Source organism: Megalops cyprinoides, chromosome 3 (genome assembly GCF_013368585.1).
Source record: "Megalops cyprinoides isolate fMegCyp1 chromosome 3, fMegCyp1.pri, whole genome shotgun sequence".
Taxonomy (NCBI): Eukaryota; Metazoa; Chordata; class Actinopteri; order Elopiformes; family Megalopidae; genus Megalops; species Megalops cyprinoides.
In genome coordinates this window covers 13,145,405-13,171,127 of record NC_050585.1, presented here as the reverse complement: position 1 = coordinate 13,171,127, position 25,723 = coordinate 13,145,405, and the positions used below count along the sequence as shown (strand labels likewise).

At 44.1% G+C, this 25,723-nt stretch overlaps 3 protein-coding genes across 13 annotated transcripts in view; 1 reads left to right on the top strand and 2 right to left on the bottom strand.

Annotated features, from left to right (window-relative positions):
• The window catches only part of LOC118775225 (vacuole membrane protein 1-like), a 68,879-nt gene extending 54,575 nt beyond the window's left edge, over positions 1-14,304 (bottom strand). Inside the window, exons 1-6 of one of the 5 annotated variants that reach the window (XM_036525032.1) lie at positions 12,021-12,179; positions 7,836-7,867; positions 7,082-7,189; positions 5,960-6,092; positions 4,492-4,582; positions 3,709-3,819 (exon numbers count right to left, since the gene is read on the bottom strand). In XM_036525032.1, the coding sequence (XP_036380925.1) occupies positions 3,709-3,819; positions 4,492-4,582; positions 5,960-6,092; positions 7,082-7,160 (414 nt within the window). In that variant the 5' untranslated portion in view covers positions 7,161-7,189; positions 7,836-7,867; positions 12,021-12,179. Of the gene's footprint in view, positions 1-3,708; positions 3,820-4,491; positions 4,583-5,959; positions 6,093-7,081; positions 7,190-7,286; positions 7,380-7,835; positions 7,868-11,388; positions 11,408-12,020; positions 12,180-14,262 lie in introns of those variants that run through there. The other 4 variants (XM_036525030.1, XM_036525031.1, XM_036525034.1 and 1 more) reach the window with 4 other exon arrangements.
• Positions 14,305-14,612: 308 nt separating this feature from the next.
• On the top strand, positions 14,613-20,520 carry ptrh2 (peptidyl-tRNA hydrolase 2). 4 transcript variants are annotated; one of them, XM_036524753.1, is made up of 3 exons: positions 16,010-16,162; positions 16,343-16,875; positions 18,704-20,520. In XM_036524753.1, the coding sequence occupies exons 2-3, from the start codon at positions 16,817-16,819 to the stop codon at positions 19,227-19,229; spliced, it is 585 nt and encodes a 194-aa protein (XP_036380646.1). In that variant the 5' UTR covers positions 16,010-16,162; positions 16,343-16,816; the 3' UTR covers positions 19,230-20,520. The 4 variants fall into 4 exon arrangements, with proteins under 4 accessions (XP_036380647.1, XP_036380646.1, XP_036380649.1 ...); XM_036524754.1 differs by lacking the exons at positions 16,010-16,162; positions 16,343-16,875 and adding an exon at positions 14,613-14,657; XM_036524756.1 differs by lacking the exon at positions 16,343-16,875.
• Positions 20,521-21,622: 1,102 nt separating this feature from the next.
• Positions 21,623-25,723, bottom strand: part of cltca (clathrin, heavy chain a (Hc)) — a 39,544-nt gene continuing 35,443 nt past the window's right edge. For 2 of the 4 annotated variants that reach the window (XM_036524748.1, XM_036524749.1), the window contains 3 exons: positions 24,390-24,410; positions 22,193-22,268; positions 21,623-21,858 (listed from right to left, as the gene is read on the bottom strand). In XM_036524748.1, coding sequence (XP_036380641.1) covers positions 21,722-21,858; positions 22,193-22,268; positions 24,390-24,410 — 234 coding nt within the window. In that variant the 3' untranslated portion in view covers positions 21,623-21,721. The remainder of the gene's footprint in view (positions 21,859-22,192; positions 22,269-24,389; positions 24,411-25,723) is intronic. The other 2 variants (XM_036524750.1, XM_036524751.1) reach the window with 1 other exon arrangement.

The window sequence follows — 25,723 nt, the reverse complement described above, 5'->3', positions numbered from 1 at the left end:
AGTGTGCATGTTTGGTATAACCATGGTAGGTATGCATTTAACCAGCAGCAGATGGAGATGTGTAACGCTTGTCAATTCAATATTCTAAGTAAGTCTGGGAATCTGAAAAATTGGTTTCAATTTTTCAATTTTCCATTTCTAGTTCAGACATGGCACTGAAAATATTTGAGTTTTGCTGAAAACGACCATGTGTCTCTTCTTGTTATATCAAAAGAACTGGAAAAATTGGGTTTGTGCAGGCTTTTCCATTTTTCTGACTCAAGATCTCATATTAAAAAGCTTATGTCCGCATAGTTTTGCATATTGGAAAACACTGTTATTTTGTATTCTGAATGCTTCGGTGACAGGTCCTGCCATTACCAGTGAGCAGGAACTGCAAGACAAGGAAATGAGTGAAGACAGAGATCCCTGGATACTTACACAAGCAGGATCAGCTCTGCCCAGACAAACAAAAACTAACTCCAAAAATGAAACTAACTAAGACAAAAGTCCATTAGTGGGAGGCTAGGTTGGGCCAAAAGTATAACCAAACATATCTGTGTATGTATACATACACATATATACATGTACATATATATATATATATATATATATATATATATTATTTCAGGGCCCAATTAGATACTCATGAAGACACAGCTGTTGAATGAACGGAGGAGCAAAGACTGGAGCATAATCTAACTCCAGCCATGCATGAAGCTGAGGAAATGTGCTGTAGCGCCCCCCAGTGGGCCACAGAATGCAGTGTGTGACCATGAGCAAAGGGCTGGCAGCCCTCCATGCTCTCCCAGCTGCAGCGCAAACGCACCTGGCTCATGAAACGACGCGTGTTCTTCTAACCCTGACACACTGCAGTGTACATGCAGAATGACATCTTTTCACAGGAATGCTCTCAAGAGCGCATCTCTCTCACAAGGGGGAACCGACTCCAATTTCTGAGTAATATCAGAGTTTTTTGTGCACAGCCAGTAACCACAGCATCCTGTCCTTCAGCCTGATGAATGATGACAAGGAAGAGCACTACCTCCCAACATCATCGAATCAAGTGTCACTGAAGTACATGAGAGAAAGCTAATAAAGCTAGCCACATCATTAGTGATCGTTATGTAGAGGGAGAAGTGTCCTTGTAAAACATGATAATTTGTGCAATGTTTGGCTAACTAAAGTCTTTGCTTGCCATGTACTTTGAACATCCAGCAAACAGATATTGCTATGAAGTTTCAATATTTTTTGCTTTTTTTACCATAACGTCTACCTGCGCATTAGTCTAGGTTATATAGAAGCAAGCTTCAATCAAGATAAATCAAGCTTACCCACAAGTCAATAGGGATTGATACTAGTTACTAGAAAATAGTTAATGCTTTTCCTGGTGATGATGAGGCCTGACAGAAATGCCGAAAATACAAAGCAGTTTCCCAGCATGCAACAGTGTTTTGCATTATTTTTCTCTGATCATAAAAATGCAAAAACCCACTTTTTAAGTTTCATTTTTTCCCATCAGTCTAAAAGGGGAATGTGGGCGTTGTCAGCAAAATTGCATCTTTTGAATGTTTTGTACATGAACCAAAAAACTGGGAACTTGCAGAGCAAAAGCCAGTTTTGTTGTTTTTTTCCCCAAATATAAGTTTTCCAAACTTGAAGTGACATGTGTTACACAGACCAGACAGAGGCTGAACACAAATTTATAAAATCAATTCAACACTGCATACCCACTTCACACACATCACCCTGCAGTGGAAATGTTGTCAGTGTCTTAAAACTTCTTCAGCACCAATGAGAAATTAGCAGAATTTCACAACATCCATGCCAAAGTAGACTTCTTTCAGTTATAGCACAGAATACCACTATCAGCTTCAAAAGGATACACCCTTCATGGCAATGTTGGCACATATTCATGGTACATTTTATCATTTGCATGAAACTATGTCATGATTAATGCTAAGAAGTCAAAGAGCATTCCTCCTGAAATCCTACATGAGCTGGACGTACCTAGCATGGAATGCCAGTTGCATGCACATGGACCAAGTGGAAGATGACTTATTTCAGGTCCCAATTAGATACACATGAAGACAATAAGGTAAGAAAGCATTTTGGAAAATGGTCATGAAGTTGTTCGTTTTCCACCTAATCGTAAAAATAATGATCGTCTAAATAGTCTCATTGGTAAACACATTGTGGTGAGGTCGGTCATAATTTCCACTTCCCACAACAGCACTACATTTCAAGAATGGCACTTGTGATTCAATGCCTGTGAGGCTAATTACCCTATTGAATGCAATTCTAGCAAGTCGCCCTGGAAAAGAGCTTCTAACAAATGAATAAATGTAAATGTAAATTCACATGCAAAATTCAAAGCCTTTTATAGACTTTTTCAGAAGTCAGTAAAAATGCGTTCCTCTGAAAGTCATCAACACCACAAGAGCCATTTTTAATTAAAGTTACCTAAAAGCAGGTGAAACGAATGCTCACCAACAGTAGCTCCTCTTGCTAGATGTTATGGGTTTCTTCTGGGTAATGAAAAAAATTGTCATTTTGTGATGGAAAGGAAAAGTAGGTCATTGTCAGAATGTTTTGTTAGACTGCTATTGACCTTTCACAGCATTTATCAAATGAGCCATCATCAACATGGCTGCCTGTGACTTCACTTCCTTTCCATAATCTTTACAAATGCCTCCGCCTCCAACCACAAACTTGATTTCAGAGAACCACTCCTCGGTGGCACACAAACCTGTCTCTTGCTTCAAACTGGTATCAACACACCACAGAGCTGCGCAATTCATGACGGCACACTTCAGCGAATTCTCTTCTCAGGCAAAGGTCAGATCTAAGTGTTTCTGGTAACAAGACGCAGCCAAGATCAGATAAATGGTGCACATTCAGAGTGAGGTCATTCAGCTCTCGTAAGGCCATCGATCCTACACTGAATTTCAGCCTTGGGGATTCCCAGGTAGGTCACCTGATTCTGAAGAAGCCAGTCAACAAGAAGAGCTGCATTACACATTATCACCACAGGATGGCGCTGCACCCCCACTCGATGCAATCTCTGTCCACGCAAAGAAAAGCTGTTGTCCCGATGAAGAATTTAAAGGTTGCCGAATACAATCCCTGTACATACTCCAGTGGCTTCCACATAAACACTGTCAGCATGCCAGCTGCTATTGTGCTTCCAGATGGCAGATGGGAAGTTCAGCGTCAGTAATGTTCTCTAGCTCACTAAAGACAAACAGATGTTTCGGGGACGTTATCTCCAGCTGAACTGGCCCCGTTCCTTTGCACTGATGTGTGAGAAAGCGAAAGAAACAGCCCCTGTCCTTGGGTGAACCCAACACCCCTTTTCACTTCTCCTCCCTGTACCCAATGCCCTTTCCGAAGACACGCCTCTCCAAAACGGGGACGGGCCAAATAACAACTGGAAACGCAATCCTCGCCATCCACTCCCCCCCCCCCCTTCCCACACACCCCCCCCCCCCCCCCCCCCTCCCCTCCCCACTAAGCATTTATGGCCTCGCCAACCAGTGCACCAGATCAGAGCACTGTGTGTGTGGACGCCCTGCTCCCGAATGACCGTCGCGTGCAGGAGGAGTGTCGAAAACTCCTGAATGGAGACGCACTACTGGCGGAGTCGCGGCGAGGGAGGGAGAGCGCACTGCGTGCTACGTGCGGGAAGGCGGCGGAGGCGAGGCGGAGGCGAGGCGGCGGCTCCCTTACCAGGTAAAGCAGGAAGGTGTGCAGGCCGGTCCCCAGCCCCACGGATGACAGGATGCCCAGGCCCACCCAGTAGGCACACCACAGGACCTTCTTCTCCAAGTACTGCACATACTGCAGGAGAGAGGTACAGCGCGAGCGTCACGGAGCGTTGGCAGTCTCGGAGGGAGGTCTGAAGCACACGCGGGGTGCGGAGAGGGGCCCCCTCGTTTCCCCCTTCCGGAGGGGGGGGGGGGGGGGGGGGGGGGGACGGGCGGCGGCCGCACAGTGCTCGGCGTGGAGTGGAAACGGCCGGAGGCTACGGGAGCGTGGCAGCGAGTCCGGGCCGCACGAGTCAGCCAGTGCACTCTTACGCAACGACAGGCTGAAAACAACCCTTTTTTTTCCACTCTCTCTTCCCCTCTCCCTCTCTTTCTCCCTCTCACTCCTTCCCTCCCCCTCCTCTCTCTCTCCCACCCTCTCTCCCTCAGGCAGACTGCGTTTTTATCATCAACATTCATGGTTTGAATTACGGGAACAACGGTTTGGCCGTGCCCTCGTTTCCAGTAGGAATCCGAGAAAACAAAAACAGCACGTGGTCTCACTCGTTTCTCCTCAAAGGACCCTTCCCCTGTTCAAAAAAAAAAAAACAACATCAACCCTGACGGGTCCCCACAGGAACTGAGGAGGAATATTATCCAGGAACTTGGGGAGAGTATAACAGAGTGACCAAAACCAGGAGGGAGACATGGGGCAAGTGTACAGGGATTTAAAATTAAGACTGTTTTCATTTTTTTTCATTTTCACCTTCTGATGTGTTCCTTCAATAGAGTAGGCGATGGAGAAGAACACCAGCACCAACAGCATAGCAAGCACCATCACCCTCTGTTGCAAGAGCCTGGAACAAGCAGAAAGGAGACGGTTCAGAAGCATGGAACAGGCATGTTGAACATACTTAGCTAGCTGGCCAGCTGATGCAAGAGCTTAGGATCTGGTGGAAAGCCCTTGATCCCACATAATGGCATTAGGACTTTTCCTGCCTTCACACAGAGCGGCCCACTAGGGTCCGAGGACCTCGCGTGCCAATGGGACGGGAAAAACATTTAGCGGTTAGCTGTTAATAAACCACAGGCTAGCCGTTCATGGCGATCTGCGGCGTTCCCCCAACCGTGCGGTCCTCAAGGAAAGGCCCAAGGACTTGTGCATCAGTTGGCATTTTGACTGCGAGCCTCGACACGCATGCACAGTGAAGAGGAAAAATGACTCAAGAGCAGAGGCTGAGCTGCGGTCGGCTCACGGGGCCCGCGTCGCCACGGCAGCGCTGCGAGCAGGGAGTGTCCCTTCGGCCGACTCATATAATCAAGCAGTGGACCGCAGTATCTCAGCTGGGCGGATCTTAGGCCGTGGGTGTGGCGGTGGGGGCAGGTTTGGCGCCAGGACAACATACAGAGGGGTTCAACTACAATCCACAGGGGGACATAAAAAGTTGTAAACACCATGTAGACATTGGCATATACAGAGACAACTGGGAGGTCTGTCTGGGGGTGTAGCACGTATCATCAGAATGGGCCAGGGACCTCTATGGGGTGTGTGATGCACAGCAAGGACTCTGACCTCTTGGATCCACGTCGGCTAGGCTTAGCTCATCGTGTCCTCGGCGGGATGGGGGGGGCGGGGGAGGGTGTTTGTCAGATCACTCAAAGGGCTGTTTTCTTTTGCCCCAACGGTCACAGACCGTGGCTGTCACCGCTGGGGGAACGAGCCAAGTGAGTCACCGCTCCTGTTCGCTGTTCAAGGATTACTGCGCTGTTCCAGGGCCATCAGCTCGAACAGCCCAGCGAGTTAAAGCCCGGGTCTGGATCAATCGGGCAAACATTCAGGAAGACAGCAGGTTTCCCTGTACTGTTCAATGCAGCGGGGACTGGGGGGGATGGAGGCATTATGGAACGTGTAGCCGTTTCAGAGCTCAGAAAAGTGCTGGTGCCAGCAGCCCTTTCACATTGGGTCTGCAGCCCTGCGAGATTTCCTCCGGCCAATTTACCGAACGCCATGAGCAGGTTAACACAGGCCAATCCAATTAAGGCTCTGAGGAGGCTTCCCCTGCTGGATTAGGCCCCGCATCAAAGCGTTACAGGCCATCTTTCGATTAAGCCCACAGCCAGGGAGCGGGGAGCTGGGGACCCAGGGAGCAGGGAGCCGGGGAGTGGGGAGCGGGGAACCAGGGAACCAGGGAGAGGGGAGCCGGGGAGGAGGGAACCAGGGAGCTGGGACTTACTTGCGGGTCCACTCCTTCACGGTTATGAGGGACTCCAGCAGGAAATAGTGCAGGCAGAGGACGGGCTTCTTCCACAGGACCAGCTGCAGCCTCTCCTCACGGTCCCGCCGCTTCTGCTCGGCCAAGGACGGGTCTGGAGACACGGGGGGCAGGGGCTCATCACTACACCTCTGAGGGGACGGGACACCCCCGCATCACACCCCCACCCCTTGCCTGACTACAGCTTAAAACCTGTATTCCCCATCAGATGTCTGTAGATGGTTCTGTATAAAATATCTGCCTGTAACCTGATGCTGAATACAAGCAAAAAATTACCGGCAATCAAATAACATTAATTTCTCTATCTGTATAATTACTCTGTTAAATATTTCAGTGAGCTTATATAGGTAGTTGTTGATTACTTTATTTGCAAATTGACAATGTTAATTTTTCATGATTTGTACAACCACAAAATATTCAAAATTAGAGAATTTATTGGCCAAGACCTGGCTTTTTTTTTATAAAACGTCATTAAAGTTCTTCCCTTCACTGCCTTTCGCAGAGGTAATTGGTTTTGTGAATTGAACTTTGAAGCATTCCTGGGGCTCCAGTTCACACACAAGCTCAGTTCAGTTTGATCTTACCATTAACTTGCCAAATTGCCATTACTGACCCAACAATGATTCATTTAAAACAAAGTTCACAAAAACAGCACACTCAAATCACATTCACAGAAAAACTTGACATTTATTTTGCTCAAATCCCTTTCAAGCAATTTGTAATTCAAGTAGTGTGTCTATTAACCACAGACTTAAAGAAAAAAAAAACATTCATTCATGTATTAGTATTAAAATGTCGAATTTGTCATCACTAATGAATACCCTGATTACTCATGGAGGGTTTGTAATGAGTCTTCAGGCACCACCACTGAACACTAAGGCAGATGGGATGCCCCTACATCAGTAGACAATCTAATAAACCCCATCCTTGCAAAAGCCGCTCTACTCTACAGGTCATTATAGGGAACAAATGAACTCAGTCCTACGTGTTGCTGGTGTCAGACTGAGGAACTTTGGCTTCAGGATCTGAAGTATTTCAGTACCCGTAGTTAATGCGTTGAATGCCTTCTGAGATCATACCCACCAGCAAATTTCCCATTTTGCTGCTCCTTGACTCCTACACGCCTCTGTGACAATTCGTGCTCTGCTCCATTTTCTGCCATCTCATCGAGTAATCTGAGGATCGAGGGACCTGAGGACAAAAAAAGAATCAACAACCACACTTAAAAAGACACGGCCCACCACCCTGTGGCAGACGAGAAGTCATGTCAATGTCTTTCATCCCTCACAATCAAACAGCCCCTGTCTTCAGACGGCCCACTGCGGTCACTCGAGGCACAGACCGCTGCTGTTAACTGCAGATTGCTGGTAACCCAATCGGCTCTGCGTGTGACCTGATGATACGACCCCCGTGTTCCTGTCAGGACGCTGCTGAGAGGTGCTGAATAAAGCCTTTGCCATGCGCAGGCAGCTAACACTCTGTCTGCTCTGTGAGGATATTCAGGCAGCAAACATTCCACTACCTTCTATTTGTTTTTTCCTTAAAACATTTGAGTTTATTAGACCTACTTATTCAGCTTTATTCAGTTTTAGACATGGTTGTGTTGATAAAAGATTTCTCGGGTCGATATGGATTTGCCCAATCATATGAGCCGTTTCTCTAGCTGATAACAATGTTTCAGGAAGTCTGCTCACAAAGAACAAAGGAAATGTACATTCTCTGATAGCAGTGACACATGTTCTTCCGATCAATGTTTTCTCAGTGAGGCTCAAAGACAGAATAAATGCAAAAAAATTCAACACAAAAATGCAAAGAATATATTAATAATGATCTGTACCTCCAGTAACCTGTTCATTAAAGTGGATCCCTCTGCCACCGTGAAAGCAAGGAGATATAACAGGAAAAGAAGGAGAAAAAAACAGTGATCCTACACATTCCCAAGAGTGAACTTAACCGTTAACAATGAGAGTACATGCCAAACACTATTCAGAGGGAATCTCCACAAAGATAAGGATATAGAGCTAGCCAAGACCTTCATGTGTGTCAGTGTGTCTGTGCGTATGTGTGTTTGCGTGTGTGAAAACCAGGGAGCAAGTTCTGTGCGCTGATCCGAGAGCTATGATAACAGGTTTCTGTCTAGTTACAACCTGTGTTAGCCTGAGCATTTGTCACCTAGCCATACATTCCGTGTCTGTAGTACACAGCCGAGCACTACAGTTCATTGGAGTTCGTGCTGAAATGTAAACCCATCCATGCCAAATGTAGCCCCAAAAACTCCTGTGATTACAGTCAGGTGTGGCCTCCCTGCCCACACCAGAGTTCACCTGTGTATTTTACCTGCCTTTTCCCTGAGAGAGAGGCCCTCCGAACACTAACTGGCTCGTCTCAGTGGGCAGCTCAATCTCTCTAGCTCTGACAGCGGCACTCACACACCTCGCCATCTGGCAGAGTTCAGAGTTCACGCTGGGGCAGGCCTGCCAACACCTGCGTACGTGCTCAGATCTCTCTGTGCGCCACCTCGCCTCGATTCCGGGATCTCATTTCCTCCTGTCTGCAGATCCTCTCGGCGGCACGGCCGCTACTCTCTCGGGGCACCAGGGGGGCAGCCAGCTTCGAATGCAGATGGCGTTGGCTTACACCAGGCGCAAACATTCCAGGCCCCACATTGCACCTCCGAGCGGTCTCAGGAGACGGGCGTCACAGAAGAGCTACGCTAAAATTAGCAGCGCGAGAGTCCTTTAATAAAATCCCCTCGACCTCATGAAGGCTGTATCTCAGGACCTAAATGCAACACTGCCGACCGAGTTTTGCAGCCGCGTCTTCCACCCCTTGCCCTTTCTCTTATCTTACCGACCCTAACAGGCCAACCAAGACCCCCAAGAACAGAACTGTCAGGCTGGTGGCAGCTGCGGACCCCGTGCCTTCCTGCGACAGTGAATTGACAGAATTGCTCCAGTGTCACCTCAGCACTGCAGCACTGCAGCCTTCTCAGCGCTGCGCCAACGGGCTGCCCTTGGTAACCTCGCGTCGTTCCGCCCCACGGGAGTCTCGTTTCATCATTCCGCACCGGATTTACCGAGGGCTTCGAGTCCCCTGGCGCTGCGGTGTTTGCACGCACTGTCGTTTCTGAAACCCGGCTCCGGTCGTCGTTCCCGTCCCCTCTGGCGCTTTCTGCAGGCACGGCCCGTTCTCACTTTCACTCACACCTGATATCGATCTTCTCGCGAAATGACTTCGGAGGGGACTTCTGCCTGCCTGCGTCTGTCTCGAGGAACACACATTGCGAGGCAAAGGTGATCCTCGCCCACACTGACCTACACTTAAGACAAAATGTGAGAACTCGGCCCACAGACAGAACTGAGGCGTCTGGAAAACATACCCACATTCTCTGTGACCCTCACCCTACTCCACGAGGGTTATCTAAACAACCAGCACAACAACAGCCAAGCAGTGTTATCTGTTGGTGAGGCGCTCTTCTTGGAAAGCCTCAAGCAACACTGTTTTATTTTTAAACATTATATTTATAAAAGCAAGGATACTTAAAAACTGCAACTGAATGGCAGCAGGGAACCTTTCCTTGACGATCAGCTCTGTAAAATGCACCATAAAGCATGTCTGGACACTCTGCTTCTTTGTACATGATAAACAGCATTATGAAAATGCAGCGTTATAAGTGCTGCTTAAACGCAAATTAAAATGACAAATGACACCGGTGGGCAGAAAAGGTCCTGCAGGGCGTGGTTATTGGTGCAGTAACCACCCACCACAGAGCAATCGGCACAGTTAAGCTCGTATTGCAGCTCTACAGACATAACTATTCAAGATCAGATGGATTACTGAGGAGGGGCAAACGTTTTAATCTAATGATAAAGTGGCTCTAAACTTTAAAGTCCGAGCCAGGAGGCAATAAATACACTAACGCAAAACACAAAAACATACATTGTACATGCTGCACTCCAGAAGAAATCGGGATAGTGTTTTTAAAACATATGTTGGGCTTTCAGAACAGTTTCACCAACTTATAGGGGCTAACGAGAAGCTAAAGGTCCTACAGACGACAAGCGGAGTATTGGCCATTAAAGCACCCTCCTACGACTCAATAATGGTATCGTTTCAGTATCCACACTTCAAATTGAGCAGGAGGAATGGTGCTTGTAACCAAGTGAGACATGATGCCATTGCAAATGCTGAAATTTACAAGGTATTCAAAAGCAGCATTCAAGCACCGAAGGTCACAAGTAGGAGTTGGTTCCAACCTACACACCATCATTTCATGGGGAGGTCATTAAAAAGGCAGCTTACATAACACGTTCTGATGTGTGGGACAGATATAATTTAAACAAGCTATGTTTTCCTTAAAATAACATACTGTAGCTAATGAAATACAGGTCTAGTCCCAGGTGGCCACAACAAGTTTAAATAATAAGTTTAAACTAATTTGGGCTCAGAATGATATCGATGAAACAGGTGCCTAAAATTTGACGGTCCTTCATATCAGTTCCCTTGTTTACAAATGTACAGGACTGAGACAGTTCACATTGGTAATTACATTGCATTACATCATAAGACATTGCATCACAGTACACATTGCACAGTCCTAAATGACAGCAAATTTAACCAACCAATGAGAGAGGAGAGCAGTATGCTACCTTGGCAACAACTCGGAACAAGATATTGCTGTTAATTATCTACAAGTGCCCCATCTTTTCTTTCAGCTCAGTGTGGGAAAAACATGCTGGCAGTAACACACTTAGCCATAGTGGGGGCGATATCATTGCCAAACATTTTCTTTGCTCTTCAGCGCACTTTTGCCATCAATCACTGTTTGATTTTTCGTGGCTAATCTAACCAACCCCAGAAGACACAGCTAGACCACAACACCGAGGACCAGGTACCTTTTTAGCCAAGGGCACAGAGTGAAGAGAAGCCTCTCTGAAGCCGGGTAACAGGTTAAATGTGCGCCCGAGTCTCATTCTGAAATCTGGCACAGGACGTTTTTAATCATGGCTGCGGAGACTACTGTGACCGTGATATGAGCCGTGATATTTTCAAGTCAAAAGAAGCAGGTCCAAGTCGTGCGCAGGCATATGCACGCACACACACCACCCCGACAGCCTCTGGCCAGGGCAGATAAACTGACTGAACGCCAAATACAACAACAATTTCCTCTAAAAGCCCGTGCTTCACATGCAAGTGCAGGGACCATTTCCTCACAAGCGAACATGTGAGGCATCTATTACACAAGCAAAAGCGTGCAGACTCTTCACTCAGGAACAGGGAGACCTGACGCTTTCGACTGATGAGAAGATAAGACGTGGTAAACGATCGCCTATGTTTAACACAGTTCTTTTTTTTCCATCTAACAGCATCAAGACTAAACAAAATAGTACCCTGCCCCAAAGTTGAATGGATGCATGCCTTTTGCTTCAGTCGCGATCTGAGATTCATGACAACTGGCGTTTTGTAATATTGGTTTCGCTTTTAGAAAGCTTCTGCTGGAAGGTTGCGCAACGTTGGGCACTGGGCAGTCCACCAACACGCACACAGCCTGCCAAAGAAAGGCTATTGCGCAATGGCATACTTCTGCACAAACAAGACATTAAGGCATCAGCGAAACGGGAACTCGCTCTGCAGGAGCGATGCCAAAAAATCACTACGCATGAACCCGAAAACAAACACTGCACACACTGTGCAAGCCAGAGTCGCTGGCAAATTTCAGCAGCGGAGCTGCATGACTTGAGGCACGCAGATCTGTTTGTACCGAACGGACCACCAAAATAACCCAACTGTTAAGGACCTTACCTAACCAAAACAACAAGAAATGGAGAAGCCCCAAGACCAAACATGCTGTCTCTAAAACATGTCTACTATAAATATGCAGGCTGACTTATTCATGTTGGAAATTCGCAAGAGTCAGGGCTGGTTATATGCTGGAGCTTTAGAACACCTCAGCAACCCTGCTGGTAAATCTCAGCGGCAAGAGCCAAAACACCTGGTTAAGGAAACAAATGCACATCCTCACCTCGACAAGGCAGGCGGTTGTGTTGGCCGCTAGGGTTCGGACAGGTTCAACCTGAGCAAGGCTAGTGACCTCAGAGAGTGCAGCTGAGAGGAGAACCCAACACCGCTGCCAAGCAGAGCTAGAAGAAGTCCGCTCTGACTGCGCCCACCTATGATGTGTCAGTGCAGGCGGCCTCTGTATAGGGCAACTGAATGTCGCTATTTCATTACTCTGCGCATGTGTGTGTGTGTATGTGAGTGCATGTGTGTGGGGGGTTAAACACATTTCTCTTGATCACTGCTTAACCACAGGAGAAAAGAATAACTAATTAAAACACTAAAAATAAAACAATCAGGTCAGAGCCTAAAATACACCTGCATCAAAATCCTCACTGGGTTTATGCATATAAAAAGGTGGCAGAGGCTGGATTATGCCCATGTGTAGAACCGCATTAGCAGCAAACTGATTTATTAGACATCGGTCCAATTTAAAGTTGAAGATGATGGCCCTGGGGCAATAACTTAGTTTGGAACAGGTCACGCCCCTTGGTTCCTGACCCACATTCTCGATTTTCAATCTTCCCTTTGTCAAAGGACTGTCAGATTAGGCTCCAATCAGTGAACTTTGAAACTTTAAGAATACACACAAACAAACACACTCACACACTCACACACACACACACACATTTGACTTTTGATCAATATTACAGCGTGTACACGAGAGCACTGGTAAGATATTGATAGGCCAACTCAGGTGCCATTTTGGTGGGGACAGTCAATACATATGCACATACTGAGTGAGACTGTGTGTTTTTGGTATGATGAAAAAGGTCCCAGAAGAACTGAGTGACATGATCTGCTCAGGAAATAGAGTATTCACCAAAATATTAAACTCACTTCTGGTGTTGTTGCAGTCATAATGAAGAAACCTTATATGGTAATCATTATTGATTAAAGTGGTTATTCTGGACTGAAATTTCTTTCTGTCCTCTTAAAATTTTTACCTTAATAACAGTGTTATTAGACCAATAAGCCCTCCACCTTTCTTTTTTAATTATATAGGGGAAAGCCAGTTATCAATCAATCAAAACACACACAAAAAAAAACAGATTAGACATTACAAAAAAACTTAAACGGCATGATCTCTAAGCCAAGTTAGAGTCAAGTTAAAGCACCACCAGTGAACCACAAACAAGCACGGGAGTGGGGTTTTAAAATGATTTATTTAAACATAAAAAAAGAATTTGCAATTTTGTTTGCAGCTCTGAAATATATTTTCTCAACAGCTATAAGCCATTGAAAGATTGAGATGGTTTGCTTTACGTACCAACACATTGGCACACAGCACATCAGCATGAGCAATTTTAGGACTTTTAATTAGCAGAAGCCACTCGAGGACATACATTCCAGTCACACTAGGGGCACTCAAGGAAACGTCAAGAGCAAAGTAAACTCGGGAATAAATTAGCCAGAAACATGTAATAACACTGCCATCAAAACAAGACATGACGACCCGTTTTCACATTATGCGGCCATTCCAGATACAGATATATATTGCATCACGTTGTACTAACGTTAGTCTAGCTCACTCGATAAATTGCTGTAGCTATTTAGGGAGAAAAACGCATTCAGGTGAAAAGCACTTGCCCTCCCTAATGGCAATTCAAAGGCATGTAGCTCAGTAGCTACATCGTCCGGCTAGCTATCAGAGGTAATTCAGTCATTTAAATAATCTGATTCCGCAGTAGCCTACAGCTGCGGATACCTTTATCCGTAGTTAACGTTAAGTACCTAAGTGAATGCAAGCTATCCATCCTCTGTAACGTTAGCAACCGAGATAGGAAATTCGATCTATACGTTTCGCTGGAGGTGCTAGCTAACTGACATGGTACAACGCCTGGCCAATATAGCGTTTAGCTGGGAAGCTCTCTAAGAAGCTGACTGAAAATGTGAATATTAGCCAACTACGCCATCCTCACTACTTGCTCTGCTGTGGTTAATATTTTGCATTTTGCACAATTCGAGAGACAACTAGCGAGCAGAGCCAACAACTACAGCTAATTGTGTGGGAAATCTGTGGGACACATTCTCATACTATGTGGCTCTACCACACTGACAGGTAATACAAAGCTCTTTTTAGTATTGCCTAATTTACAAAGTTAAGGCTACCAAATTAACCCGCTAGACATAATAGTATAAACGTCTTCTAGCTACATCTAGCCAAGATGCACCTTGCGAGCTAGTAATGTTGTCTGCACTCTTACCTTGTCCTTCCACTCTGTCACACTGACAGTCACCGCAGTTTACTGGGAAGAGAACGTGTGGTTCATTCGTTAGCCAGCCAGCTACTTACAATTCATGCTTCCGCTTACCCAAAGAGTTTTCATTGGTTTAATTTCTCTGACGCCTCACACTCGCCTCCGCCTATAAAATAATTTGCAGCGTTAAGGCATTTAAATGCTAATATGACAATGTAATATGCACCATTTGTTGTCAACACAGAACTAAGCATAAATAAATTGGTATCTCCAACCTAAATAACTATGTAGGTGACTACAAAATAAGAAAAAGATTTTGTTTCCCCAAATCTGATGTCATCAGTGTGCGACGGTAACAGCTCGCTGTTTGGCCGCGGTAACTGGAGCAACTTGCCTAGTAGGTAAGGACTATTTACAATCAGAATGTATTTGGGGGTTGTATAATAAGTACTTACGAGAATTTATGATTGAGTTAAATTGCCTGCTATTAAAGCTTGTGTCGCCTGTATACGTGGCAAGCTAGCTAGCTAGCAGAAGCGCGCTTTCAGTTTGCACGTGTTTATTGAATGAACGAGGTGCGGCCCAACGAGACGAGTTATGTCTACTTTTTTGCTCAACAAAAAGCCACGAAACCGTTGTGAACTAGATGCTAAATATATTGTAGGACAGCCAATGCTGCGACGTAAAGAACATCTGATCTGCGCACCGCCTATTTTGAGCTGATGCTCATGATTTGGAATCATTGCTTACATGAAGTCCCGTTCCTTATTTTTCCCCTCGTTTTGATTTGAGATGACAAGTAAACCATCGGCCAAGACAAGGAATGGCTAGGCATACCCCAGACCTATAGACGATCGGGAATTAAACCCCCTCCGCGGGGACTAGCATCGAGTGCTGAGTTATATAGTTTCACTTGGCCATGTCAGACATAGGCTTGCATTTTTCCTGCCCAAGACACCGTCACGCATCTTTTAGTACTCCCCCTAATAATACTCTCACATTGATATTGTCTTGGTTTGTTAAACTTTATCACATTCGGACTATAGCAAAAATAATATTCGGACCAATTGCATATTTGCTTCCCTATGGAAATAGTAAAACCGATGGTATCTGTAAATGTGATTATAAAGCCACAATATTCAGTTGGGGAGAATTGTTTTATCAGGTACAGCAAGACCTCATTCCCTCAGAATGCTCCGAGCTGTCCTTGATGGTTTTGTTGTTCGCGTTTCAGCAAAAACATTGTCATCATTCTAACACACCAAGGTAGTCACACGTGCCTAAAATAAGATCTGCCACCCAAACTTTTGAATATCAAGATAACGCCAACAGATTGCACACACTACAGACCATTGCAGATGAACGCTACCCAATATTTCGTTATCTGTTCATGGAAAGCGGCCCTGTGTTTACAGTTTCTCCGTACGCCTGTCCATGAATTCTGTTGGAAAGTTATTTGTGGATTTTACAAAGACGGTCTGTTTTTTAAAATGTTATGTAGATTAACTGTGAAAGTATATGTCCGTTGTGTAAAAATGTCTTGATCGCAGTGGGTGAAAATACTATAAAACATTTAAGTGTAAAACCTTTTGCGGAGTAATAGTGGTATTATGTGTTTATTATAAGGAACTTGCTCTGCAATGGCTGAAAGGGAAGCAAGGCTACTCATTTGTAGCAATTGAGGGATTATATTGATCATTTTGAGGCCTTGACATTGTCTTTTCTTTTCACTTCAGAGTTGTTTGCCACTTTCAGTTCTGTTACACTGCAGTCAACACACCAGGAAAAAAGACAGCTGTAGGGGAGAATTCTGACCTCATAACGACTTTACCTCAACATTGCCAACAGTATACATCATACTGTACACCAGTTGGCCAGAACTGTTTTTTACTTCCTTGGTTTTTGGGTGAGTGTGTTGTTTTCTCCATCAGAATTTTCTGACAGACTGTCAACATTTTCACATCACAAACCCATAAGACCTGACCTGAACTTAATTGCTGGTGGCCTGGGTGGTCCCTTTGATAACTATCTTCTTTTTGATGTTGTCTTTGTCTAAATGTTGCTTGGTGCTAAATGGTGCTTCCAGAATGGCTTTTATAAAAACATCAGTTGTGCCAGAAGTCATTGTTCTTTGAGAGCCCTGCGTGAACACACAAAGCATCTGCCATCTTGAAGTTGGACGTTGCTTCACTTGGACTTGCTGAAAATAAGTCTGTTTCTACATGTTACAGCTATAGAAGTACTTCCACAACTTAAATTGTGTCAAAAGTAGTTGTTTTTTACCAAGAGCCCTGTGAGAAAAACAAAAGACATCAATCATCTCAAAGCTGGACCTTGCTTTGCTTTGTTGGCATGAATATGGGCATTGAGTCTTTTTCTAACCATAACAACTACAAACGTCCCTCTTCAATGGCTTTTACAAAAACTACAGTTGCAGCAGAAGTCGTTGTTTTTCATTGAGAGTCCTGCGCAAACGCACAAAGCTTCAGCCATCTTGAAGCTGGACCTTGCTTCACTTTTTATCGTGTTGGAAATACGCATCGGGTCGTACCCTTCCATCATGCTTCGAACACACCAGAAAGACACGCCAGTCAGTCGGAGGATAGAGGACGATCTCTGGTATGGTCTGTATGTCAGTTTACCTCCATAATAACTTCACCCCATGACTTTGAGTTACATTAACCTATAAACACACCCACAAAACCGGCCCCTCGCATCAATGTGAATGCTCCGTAAAGGGGATTTGGCTCCATTTCTGCTAAGGTAGTGTGGCTTGTGGAGGCGCATGTTAGTGCTCTATACACATGCTCGTGTTTGATTCTTCCTTGTAACTGAAGTTGCAGTGCTTGTGGATGTTTCCCTCCTACACTGCAGGTACGTGTGTGTCCCCTCTCTGTAGTTAATCCAGTGGATTGTGATGAGTCTGCCTCCACAGTGGTTACTTTTCTTGTTTTTTCACTTTTGTTTTCACTGTGGTTTCACTTATAAATAATTTGCCAGACTTTTGAGCCAGTTTGTGGTATGTTGACTGGAGTGAAACAGAACCGAGGTTACCCACATATCCATTTGTTCTATAAACAGTCAACAGTAGTCAACACAGCACAATACTGTACACAGTACACTGTGGAAAGACACAGAGGGCCACCAGTGTTGTGCAAGTTCACACTTCACAAGAGCTAGCTCAAAGTTCAGTTCACACAGATTAAAATGAACAAATTCACATTCATAGTTCACAATTTTGAATTTTGAACAAGTTCACAGTCCCAGTTCATTTCTTCCATTTTTTTTAAATGAGCTGCTCTGAGAGACATCCCCAGCCCCCAATCATTGCCACTTCCCACTGGTTGTGTATACTTGTACATTCATAAGTTATGTATTTTACTAGTGGAAGTGCAAAAGCAAATAAAGTAATAAAACGTTCAAATCACAAAGTAAATTCCTTTGTTACTCGCCACCACTTGCACTAGCCATTTTGCAAAAATTGTTTAAGCTAGCAAGTGTTTACAGCGCACCGTGTACCCTGTCATATAAGGGTATTGTCCAGGGACTATTTTATATGTACGTCTACATGCACAGTGGTTGTTACGTGCGATATGGGCAGTTGGTTGCGAGCTGTCTAGCTGTCTAGCTGATGAGTTGCACTAATAAGAACATCTCAAGTTTGGAATAGCACCATCCATGTTTATGCATCAAGCAGTAACTTTAACACACCCAAGGATTCCGAATCTCGCGCGAGCTTTGAACGAGCTCAAATTCACATCCTTCGGTTGCAGACGGATACGTTCGATTTCACAGTTCACAGAAAAAATGACCATGTTCAATGAACGCGCTCTTTTAACGTGGTCATGCATAACACTGAGGGCCACTGTCTGACAAGGGCAGAAGTGTGATGGGCAGACATACAGTAAGATATAATGTACATTTAGACAGTTAACTGCTATAATTACTGTAGAATACTTGTCTCGACTTGCTCAAGGCGAGTTGATTATTTCTTGAAGAAACAAAGTCAGCTACATATCCATTCATTTTGTCACACATCAGACAGCCTTTTGGATACAGTTTTATTGTCCTTACTTATTTTCTGTGGATATATAATGCTAAACCTAAAACCGCACCATGTACTGACTAGGAACAAAGACACTCCATTCTCAATTGCTGTACCCTTATGCAGCATAATTAAAACAGGGTTAAGCTAGACTGTGTCATGTCCACTTACAAAATGCAGCTACAATACATTAGCTTTGGTTTGGCACCAAAAAGTGGGAAAGTCAGTCAGGAATGACCGTTATCCCAAAGATGAGGAAGAGGTAGAGGTTAATATTCCTCTAACCCACCTGATTACGCATGTTGTATGAATGACATAGGACCAGTGGAATCAGTGTGACAAAGAATAGCAACTAACCAGTTCATGTCTACTTGTTTTCTTTTTATTATGTCCAACCTGCAGCCTTAAAATGGATTCGGTGTCCGGTCAGATAGCCCTGGGCGTTTTGGCAGGGGTTGGGTGCGGACTGTGCCTCGGGTGGCTCCTGCGGGGCCGGTTCGGCAGGCCTCTGAGAAGTCTGGCAGCGGGCGCCGGGAACGGGGCGGGGAGCGAGGTCAGCGTGATGGGGGAGAGCGGGGAGTTCAAGTTGACCCTGGTGGTACGCACCGACCTGAAGATGGGCAAGGGCAAAGTGGCGGCCCAGTGCTCACACGCCGCCGTCTCCGCCTACAAGCAGGTCCAGCGGAGGAACCCCGACCTCCTCAAGCAGTGGGAGTACTGCGGCCAGCCCAAGGTGGTGGTCAAGGCGCCGGACGAGGAGAGCATAATCGAGCTGCTGACTTGCGCCAAAGAGCTGGGGCTGCCCGTCAGCCTGATTCAGGACGCTGGGAGGACACAGATCGCTCCCGGCTCACGCACTGTGCTGGGTGTTGGCCCGGGGCCTGTCGATCTCGTGGACAAAGTCACCGGACACTTAAAACTTTATTAACGTCCGCTTGTAGGCAGAGATTAAACTCTAGCCAGGGAGTAAAGAGGTGAGGAATATGGCCCTGTTATACCATCCAGAAATGTGCAATTCATCATTGTACATGGAAGCTGAGAAAATAAACATTGTGAATCTGATTTAAAATCCTTGATACAGGAGTTAGAATGCAAGTTTCAGTTAAGATTATTACAATATAACCATTCCAGTGCTGCAGAAAAATGTAAAACCTTACCCAAGAAATTCATCTGGTAAATGTAACCTCTGAGAATTGATAGTATAATAGGAACAGATTTGGCAAATGGTGTGCTGTTTGCATTTATGGACACAAATATTAGTCAATGTGGCATGGAAGTATTTTTAGAACGAAGGTTGTGTTTATTGTTAAGTTTGCATTTGTGTAAGTTGGGTATTTGAGAAATGTTTAATGCAGTGCAACTACTTTAAACAATTTGAGAAAGTATGGAATGAATGCAGTTTATTTGTGATGTTTTTTGAGGACATTTTTTTCCAGTAGTGTAGAATTGATTGTAAGTCACATTAAACAGTTTATGCAATATGGTAAACCTTTATTTTCTTTCATCAAAGAGTAATAGATCCATTATTTGCAGCTGCACTCAGGTCTCCATTCAAGTAAATGCAGGCCATTTTAGAATGCAAGTGAACCCCTTTGGGACTACACAGATAAAGACACATTCCAAAAACTGACTATTCAGTAAGTTTTTCAGGTTACTATTTTAATCACAACTCTAAATCTAAAACATTCCTTTGTGAAATTCCCTTTAAATAGATATTGCTCAATAGTTAAAATGGTATTTTTGACCATAGTCAATGCAGACACAATCACTAATAGTAACTGCAAATAAATCTACACCAAATCATTTCATTAGATTTCTTCTTTACACATCAGTCTGTTAGCTCTGATCTACACTGTGTTTAACCTGACCATTCCATTTTGTACATCTTCCACGGGTTCGTTCTCTGAAGTGCAAGATTCATGATTTTGCTCATAGCGCCATCAAGCGGCCAGCTGTGAATTCAAACCCACAAAAACATTTCTGGCAACAGCATGGTTTCATTTTCAGTAACATCAATGGACATTTATGTAACAATTTCATATACCGAAATTTTCTTGAGTTCAGATATTGTATTTGTATAATTGCACCACTGTGCAGAGTCACTCCTTGACCGTGTTGTTGTATTTCTGTAATTGTTCATACTTCATTAAAATCACGCATTTTTGAACCTGAAAATAAATTCATACACAACTTCAGTAATTCATAAGAAAAAGTGAAATCAGTGATCAGTACATGGCACATAACCAGGCATTACACAAGACTGTTCTTGACAAACAAGAAGCTTTTATTTTATATTGAAAAGAAAACTGCCATGTCATTTATTGAAATCCAAAGTTTAATGCACAGTTTTAAGTGCACAATTAGAATCTTAATGCCTTTGTATTTTAATCTAAGGAGTGGGGGGGGGTGAGGGGTGGGGAGAGTTATGATTGATTTTTTTAAACACATATGATTTAATAAAGACAACAAATTACCACAGTCCTGTCATTTTATTCTCAGTTGATCAGACTGCAGAAAACAAGACTGGCAGGAGAGCAGGTTTTAAACCAGGTTTTAAATTCTCTCTTCTGTACACTCAAAACAGTGACCTAGAACACCACAATATCCAGCATACACAAACCTCAGCACAAAGGAAGGGCTCAGTAAATACACACAGGTCACAATTGGTTTTTTTCCCTCCTCAAATGGAATGGTCCCACACAAAAGCACTGTATACAGCACAACAAAAGGTCATCTGTTACACATGGAGTGAACAAAAGACACCAACAACTTCTACACAGTTAATTGGAGAACCTGCATAGGCTGGGAAGGATTAAAATTCCACTTTTAAATCATTTGTCTGTATGCATTTAAAATAATTTTTTATAGAGCTACACAACTGTGTAGGATATACTGGTATTACTTAGTGTTTCTAGTTGTAGTTATGGAAGCGGCAGTCTCATGTTCCAATATTAAGAACATTGTAGCTTTTTTTTCTCAATATACAATAATTAAATGCATTTTACAGACAGACAGAACAAGCTGCTCACATACATCAAATGAAGAGATCTACATTAGTATCTTCTCACTACAGAGTGCAAATCAGATGCTTCACAAGAGACCTTTTTAATTAAGAAGAGGACTTGGTCTTCCCCCAAGCCCTCTTATGTACATAAATCCCCTTTAAAATAAAAAAAAAATAATTCTAGTAAATATGGAATGTGAAAAAAAAAAAAAATCAAACAAGGTGATCCAATCTTTATTTTTCTTAAACAATAGGAATAAAATGGAGTCCTTCATGACAGTTTAAAGGAAAAAAAGATTTTTTTTAAAAAAAGAATACATTTGCTTGTTTTTATCCTCTGTGGTGAGCAGGAGATCATCATGAGCTGGTGGAGGACTGAAGGAGAGATGGATGGATGACTGCGGGCGCGTGGGGCCTTACATGCCGTAGCCGAAGCCCGGCTGGGCCTGAGGGGGCTGGCCGTACCCGGCCGGCGCTGTGTACCCATAACCGTAGGCCTGCTGGGGAGGGACGGCCACGCTGGGTCCTGCGGTGAGCATCAGCTGAGGAGTGCCTGGGGAAGAGGGGGCAGAAAGCACACACTCCGGTCAGGGGCTGTCGTGTACCTCCAACAGCAGCAGTACTAATGTACCGTCTACAGTGCATAGAAAAAATCCCGACTCGCGAAACAATAAGGTAGCCACTATTCTCTTAATTTTCTTAATGCCAATAAAGCGTTAGAAGTATGAATTAAAATGAGTGGGATTTATTTGTCCTGGACTTTACATGGCTGATAGGCAATATTAAAATATAAGGATAATCAAAATCTTGTGAATGATGTCATAGAGGTCAGAGGAAAATTCAAGATGGTGACTGAACACAAACAGGGAGTGATGTTGGGGTCCTACCATAGACAATAGGCTGTGTCTCTGTGGCCTGCTCCTCCTCTTTCCTCAGTGACTCGGAGGCGTCCAGCTTGTCCACCTGAAAGAAGCGGGCAGGGGAAGGAGCTGACAACACCGTCTCCAAGGCAACTCCACTGGGAACTGCTGGAAAAGCCTTCGCTGTCCCCCTTTACTGGGGCGTTAATCCCGAGAAATGACAGATAGGTGGGACCATTTCAGGCAGGTCAGAATGCATTCAGATCAGGGCAAATGCAAGGTGCATGTCTTTCACTCCCAAGAGGCCACTCTGACTTTCCCATCATGCAACACCTCACTATGTGAGGATGTTGATGTCAGGCTTTTTTTTTTTTTTTTTTTTTTTTTTTAGACCAAAGGCTTCTGTCACTTCAAATGGCAAGAAGCATACAAAGTATGAAGAAAGGTTTGTTGTTTAATTATAGACATTCTACCAAAGCAGAAAAGGAAGAACATTAATGCAGACAATGGTCCCACCATCAAGCCACCACCTTTAGTTTTATTTTTATATTAATCAGAATTGTACATAGGGAACCAAACCCATGATTATCCTATATCTGTCACTGTCAGTACTAAGCGTAGCTTGAAAGCACATTTCTTCACCACTGGGGGCACCCCTGAGTGATATTTCTGTATGGTAACTCCCTAGCTCTGATACAAAACTCTATGTTCAAGAGAGCCCCAAGGGATGCTGTACCCATGAAATGACATGAATTCAGTTTAAAGGGAGGATTTCATAGCCCGCAAAATGTTTTCTGTGCATTACAATCAGATTAAGACCTTTAGAAGCACGGCATAAAATAGCAGATTTGTAAAATGTTAGGACAGCAGGAGCAAGTGGCAAGATGTGGCATGGGCTAGCAAAGCAGCAGAGAGGAAGATACAACTTAACTACAATTTAAAAACTTTATAGGCACTTATTTTAACGTCAACATCTATCACAGATTGAAAGCACAGAAATAAGATCTGTTAAAACTCCAGCCAGGAACAACAGTATGTTTGGTCTTCTCTGTAGGAAAGATGACTGAAAACTGGGTTCAGTTCCCTACATACCTCTTGTTAATCGAATTGGTGAGTTTTGTTTAAAAAAAAAAGGCTCTTTCCGTGTGTTTCAACAGGCTGCAGCTTCATTGAGGAGAAGGGGGGAGGAAAAACATGCTAGTTACGTTACTTCACCGTTAAAATGTGTGCATGAAAAACAGGCAAAAGTACCGAAGCCAGAAGTGAGAGAGCCGAGGACAGTTCAGGCAGCCACCCAAGGCTTCCAAGAAGCACGTACAGCCAACAGCCATGTCTCCAAGCCTCTCAAGTGCCGCTACTGCTACACAAGGGTACGCATGCTCATTTCAAACCAAAAAGAGAACCACTTGGCATAGTGCAGTTCTGTTACCCATTTTTCACACACACGCTCTCTGCCTACAGGTCAGTGAAGGACCCAACTTTTCAGCTCTTGTTCTTGTATATTCTCTATGTAATACGATATACAAGGCACTGAAAGTACGGGGGAAAGGGTTCCGACTTGCCGTGCAGTATCTTCGCAGATAGCTTTCAGAGCGCTTAACGTTACGTTTGTGCCTGCATTGGTGGAGACACGCTTTCAAGGAGGGACTACTTTCAAAGCTGGCTCCACTGTATTTTTGATAACACTTGTTGTTAAGTACACAGTACACTTCAAAATAACCAGATAAAGTTCTGAAAAGAGCGGTCACTTCATAAACCTCTTGGGCCTCATCTACACTTGTAGTTTAGTGACACAGTGAAATGCAGTCTACAGCTGGTTTACAGTCCTCTTCATGGGCATGTTTCAGCAGGGAACAGATTTTTCCAGAGGTCTACTGTAACCTCTGCCTACTGACTTAGGTTTCTGATTCCCTGGACAACTGGGTCAAGGTTTAGCAGAGTCCATGTGGTAGAAGAGGACTAAGAACCAATGGCAGACTAGGCTTCTCTGGGTTTATTTTCCTCTCTACAGGTTATTTAGTATCTACAGGTCTAAGGGAGTGAACCTGCTGTTACTTGGCCTGCACTAGGTCAGGTTTAAAGGACACTCGAAGGCACTAGTGGAATGTGTTGTTTCAAAAGCAGCAGTGTAACATGGGAGGAAAACTACTCATGCAGACTCCTTAGGTCTCAGTCCCCCAGACTAAAAACAAAAGAAAGATGGAAGATAAGAATCGACCTTCACCTTTTCCTTAATTGCATCAACCTGAAAGGGAATTCAGAGGCGAAGCTTTAGAGAAATCAAAGTCCATTTTCCAGCATCACAGAAAGCAGGTCGAAACAGCACACAGGCGCAAGGTAATCAGAGAGGAGTAGAGCACCACCAGAGAGAACAACACAAAACAAACCAAAAAAGATACAAAGGTGAAGACAGTCAAGACAGCCACTTTATACAAATGCAGTTGCCTACAATTAAATTTGGCCTGCTCTTGTTAGTTCTGCATTGTTAAAATAATGGTTTAAGTACTGTATTATGCCTACTGTTTCATGCTGGGTTCAGACTACACGAATATCAGCCCGATTTTGACACGATTTTGTCGAAGCCGACATGTTCGGTGCCAAATACAAACATCGAGAACAACGCAGAGCGACGAGCGGGTTTTGTAATGTGACGTAATCGAACAGCAGCGATGTGGTGTCTGGGCCTATGACACCCCGACAAAAAGTCAAGCATGTCAGAATTTTTTAAGAATCTCCTACGATGTGTTCCAAAGTTGACCTATAGGATGACAGAGTGCTCTCGCAGAGTGACTCGAGCCTAGTGGGAGAAATGGCATTGTTTGCCTGGAATCAATTGCCTGAACCTCGGCACAAAAGGTGTGCCCAAATGAAATTAGGAATAGTAACAGTATATTATTGTTAAACGTCCGTAATATTATTGTAATTGTGGTTACACATAGTGTTACAGTGACTGTCAGCTGCATGGTGTTACAGTAATAACAGTAATTAGTATTATTATCATATTTGTTAAACTTACAACTACATTTACACTAGTTGTAGAATTTGTGTACAAGAGAAAACGAGACACATTCTGTATCTGCGATTTAGGAGCTGATAGCAAATTCTCCACTGTAACGTTAATGCGTGAACTCGGCAGCAGCAACACACAACACTCTCCAGCAGTTAACGTCGCCACGACAATGATGTCAACAATACGGATATAAGTCACATTAAAACCACATTGATCTGGGGACAGGATAGCTATGAATGATCTCCAGCTACACTGTATATTCAACGTCACTAACAATTTATTGATCAATAGAAATTTTATTTCAAAACAGAAAACGTTACACTTCATAATGTATTATTGCATTCAAAACACGAGGTATGGGCTGGGCCCGGACTGACTTGCCGTTCGGTCCGGATGCGGATCGAGGTCTGGACTTTGAGAAGCCCTCCTTAGGGCTATGTGAAGTTTGTATGTAAACTGAACGCATATGCTGTCACTTCAGGCGGTGGACAATGAAAACTGGAGCTGTATTTACCGTTTTCTTGATTTCAGTTATAGTGACTTTGAAA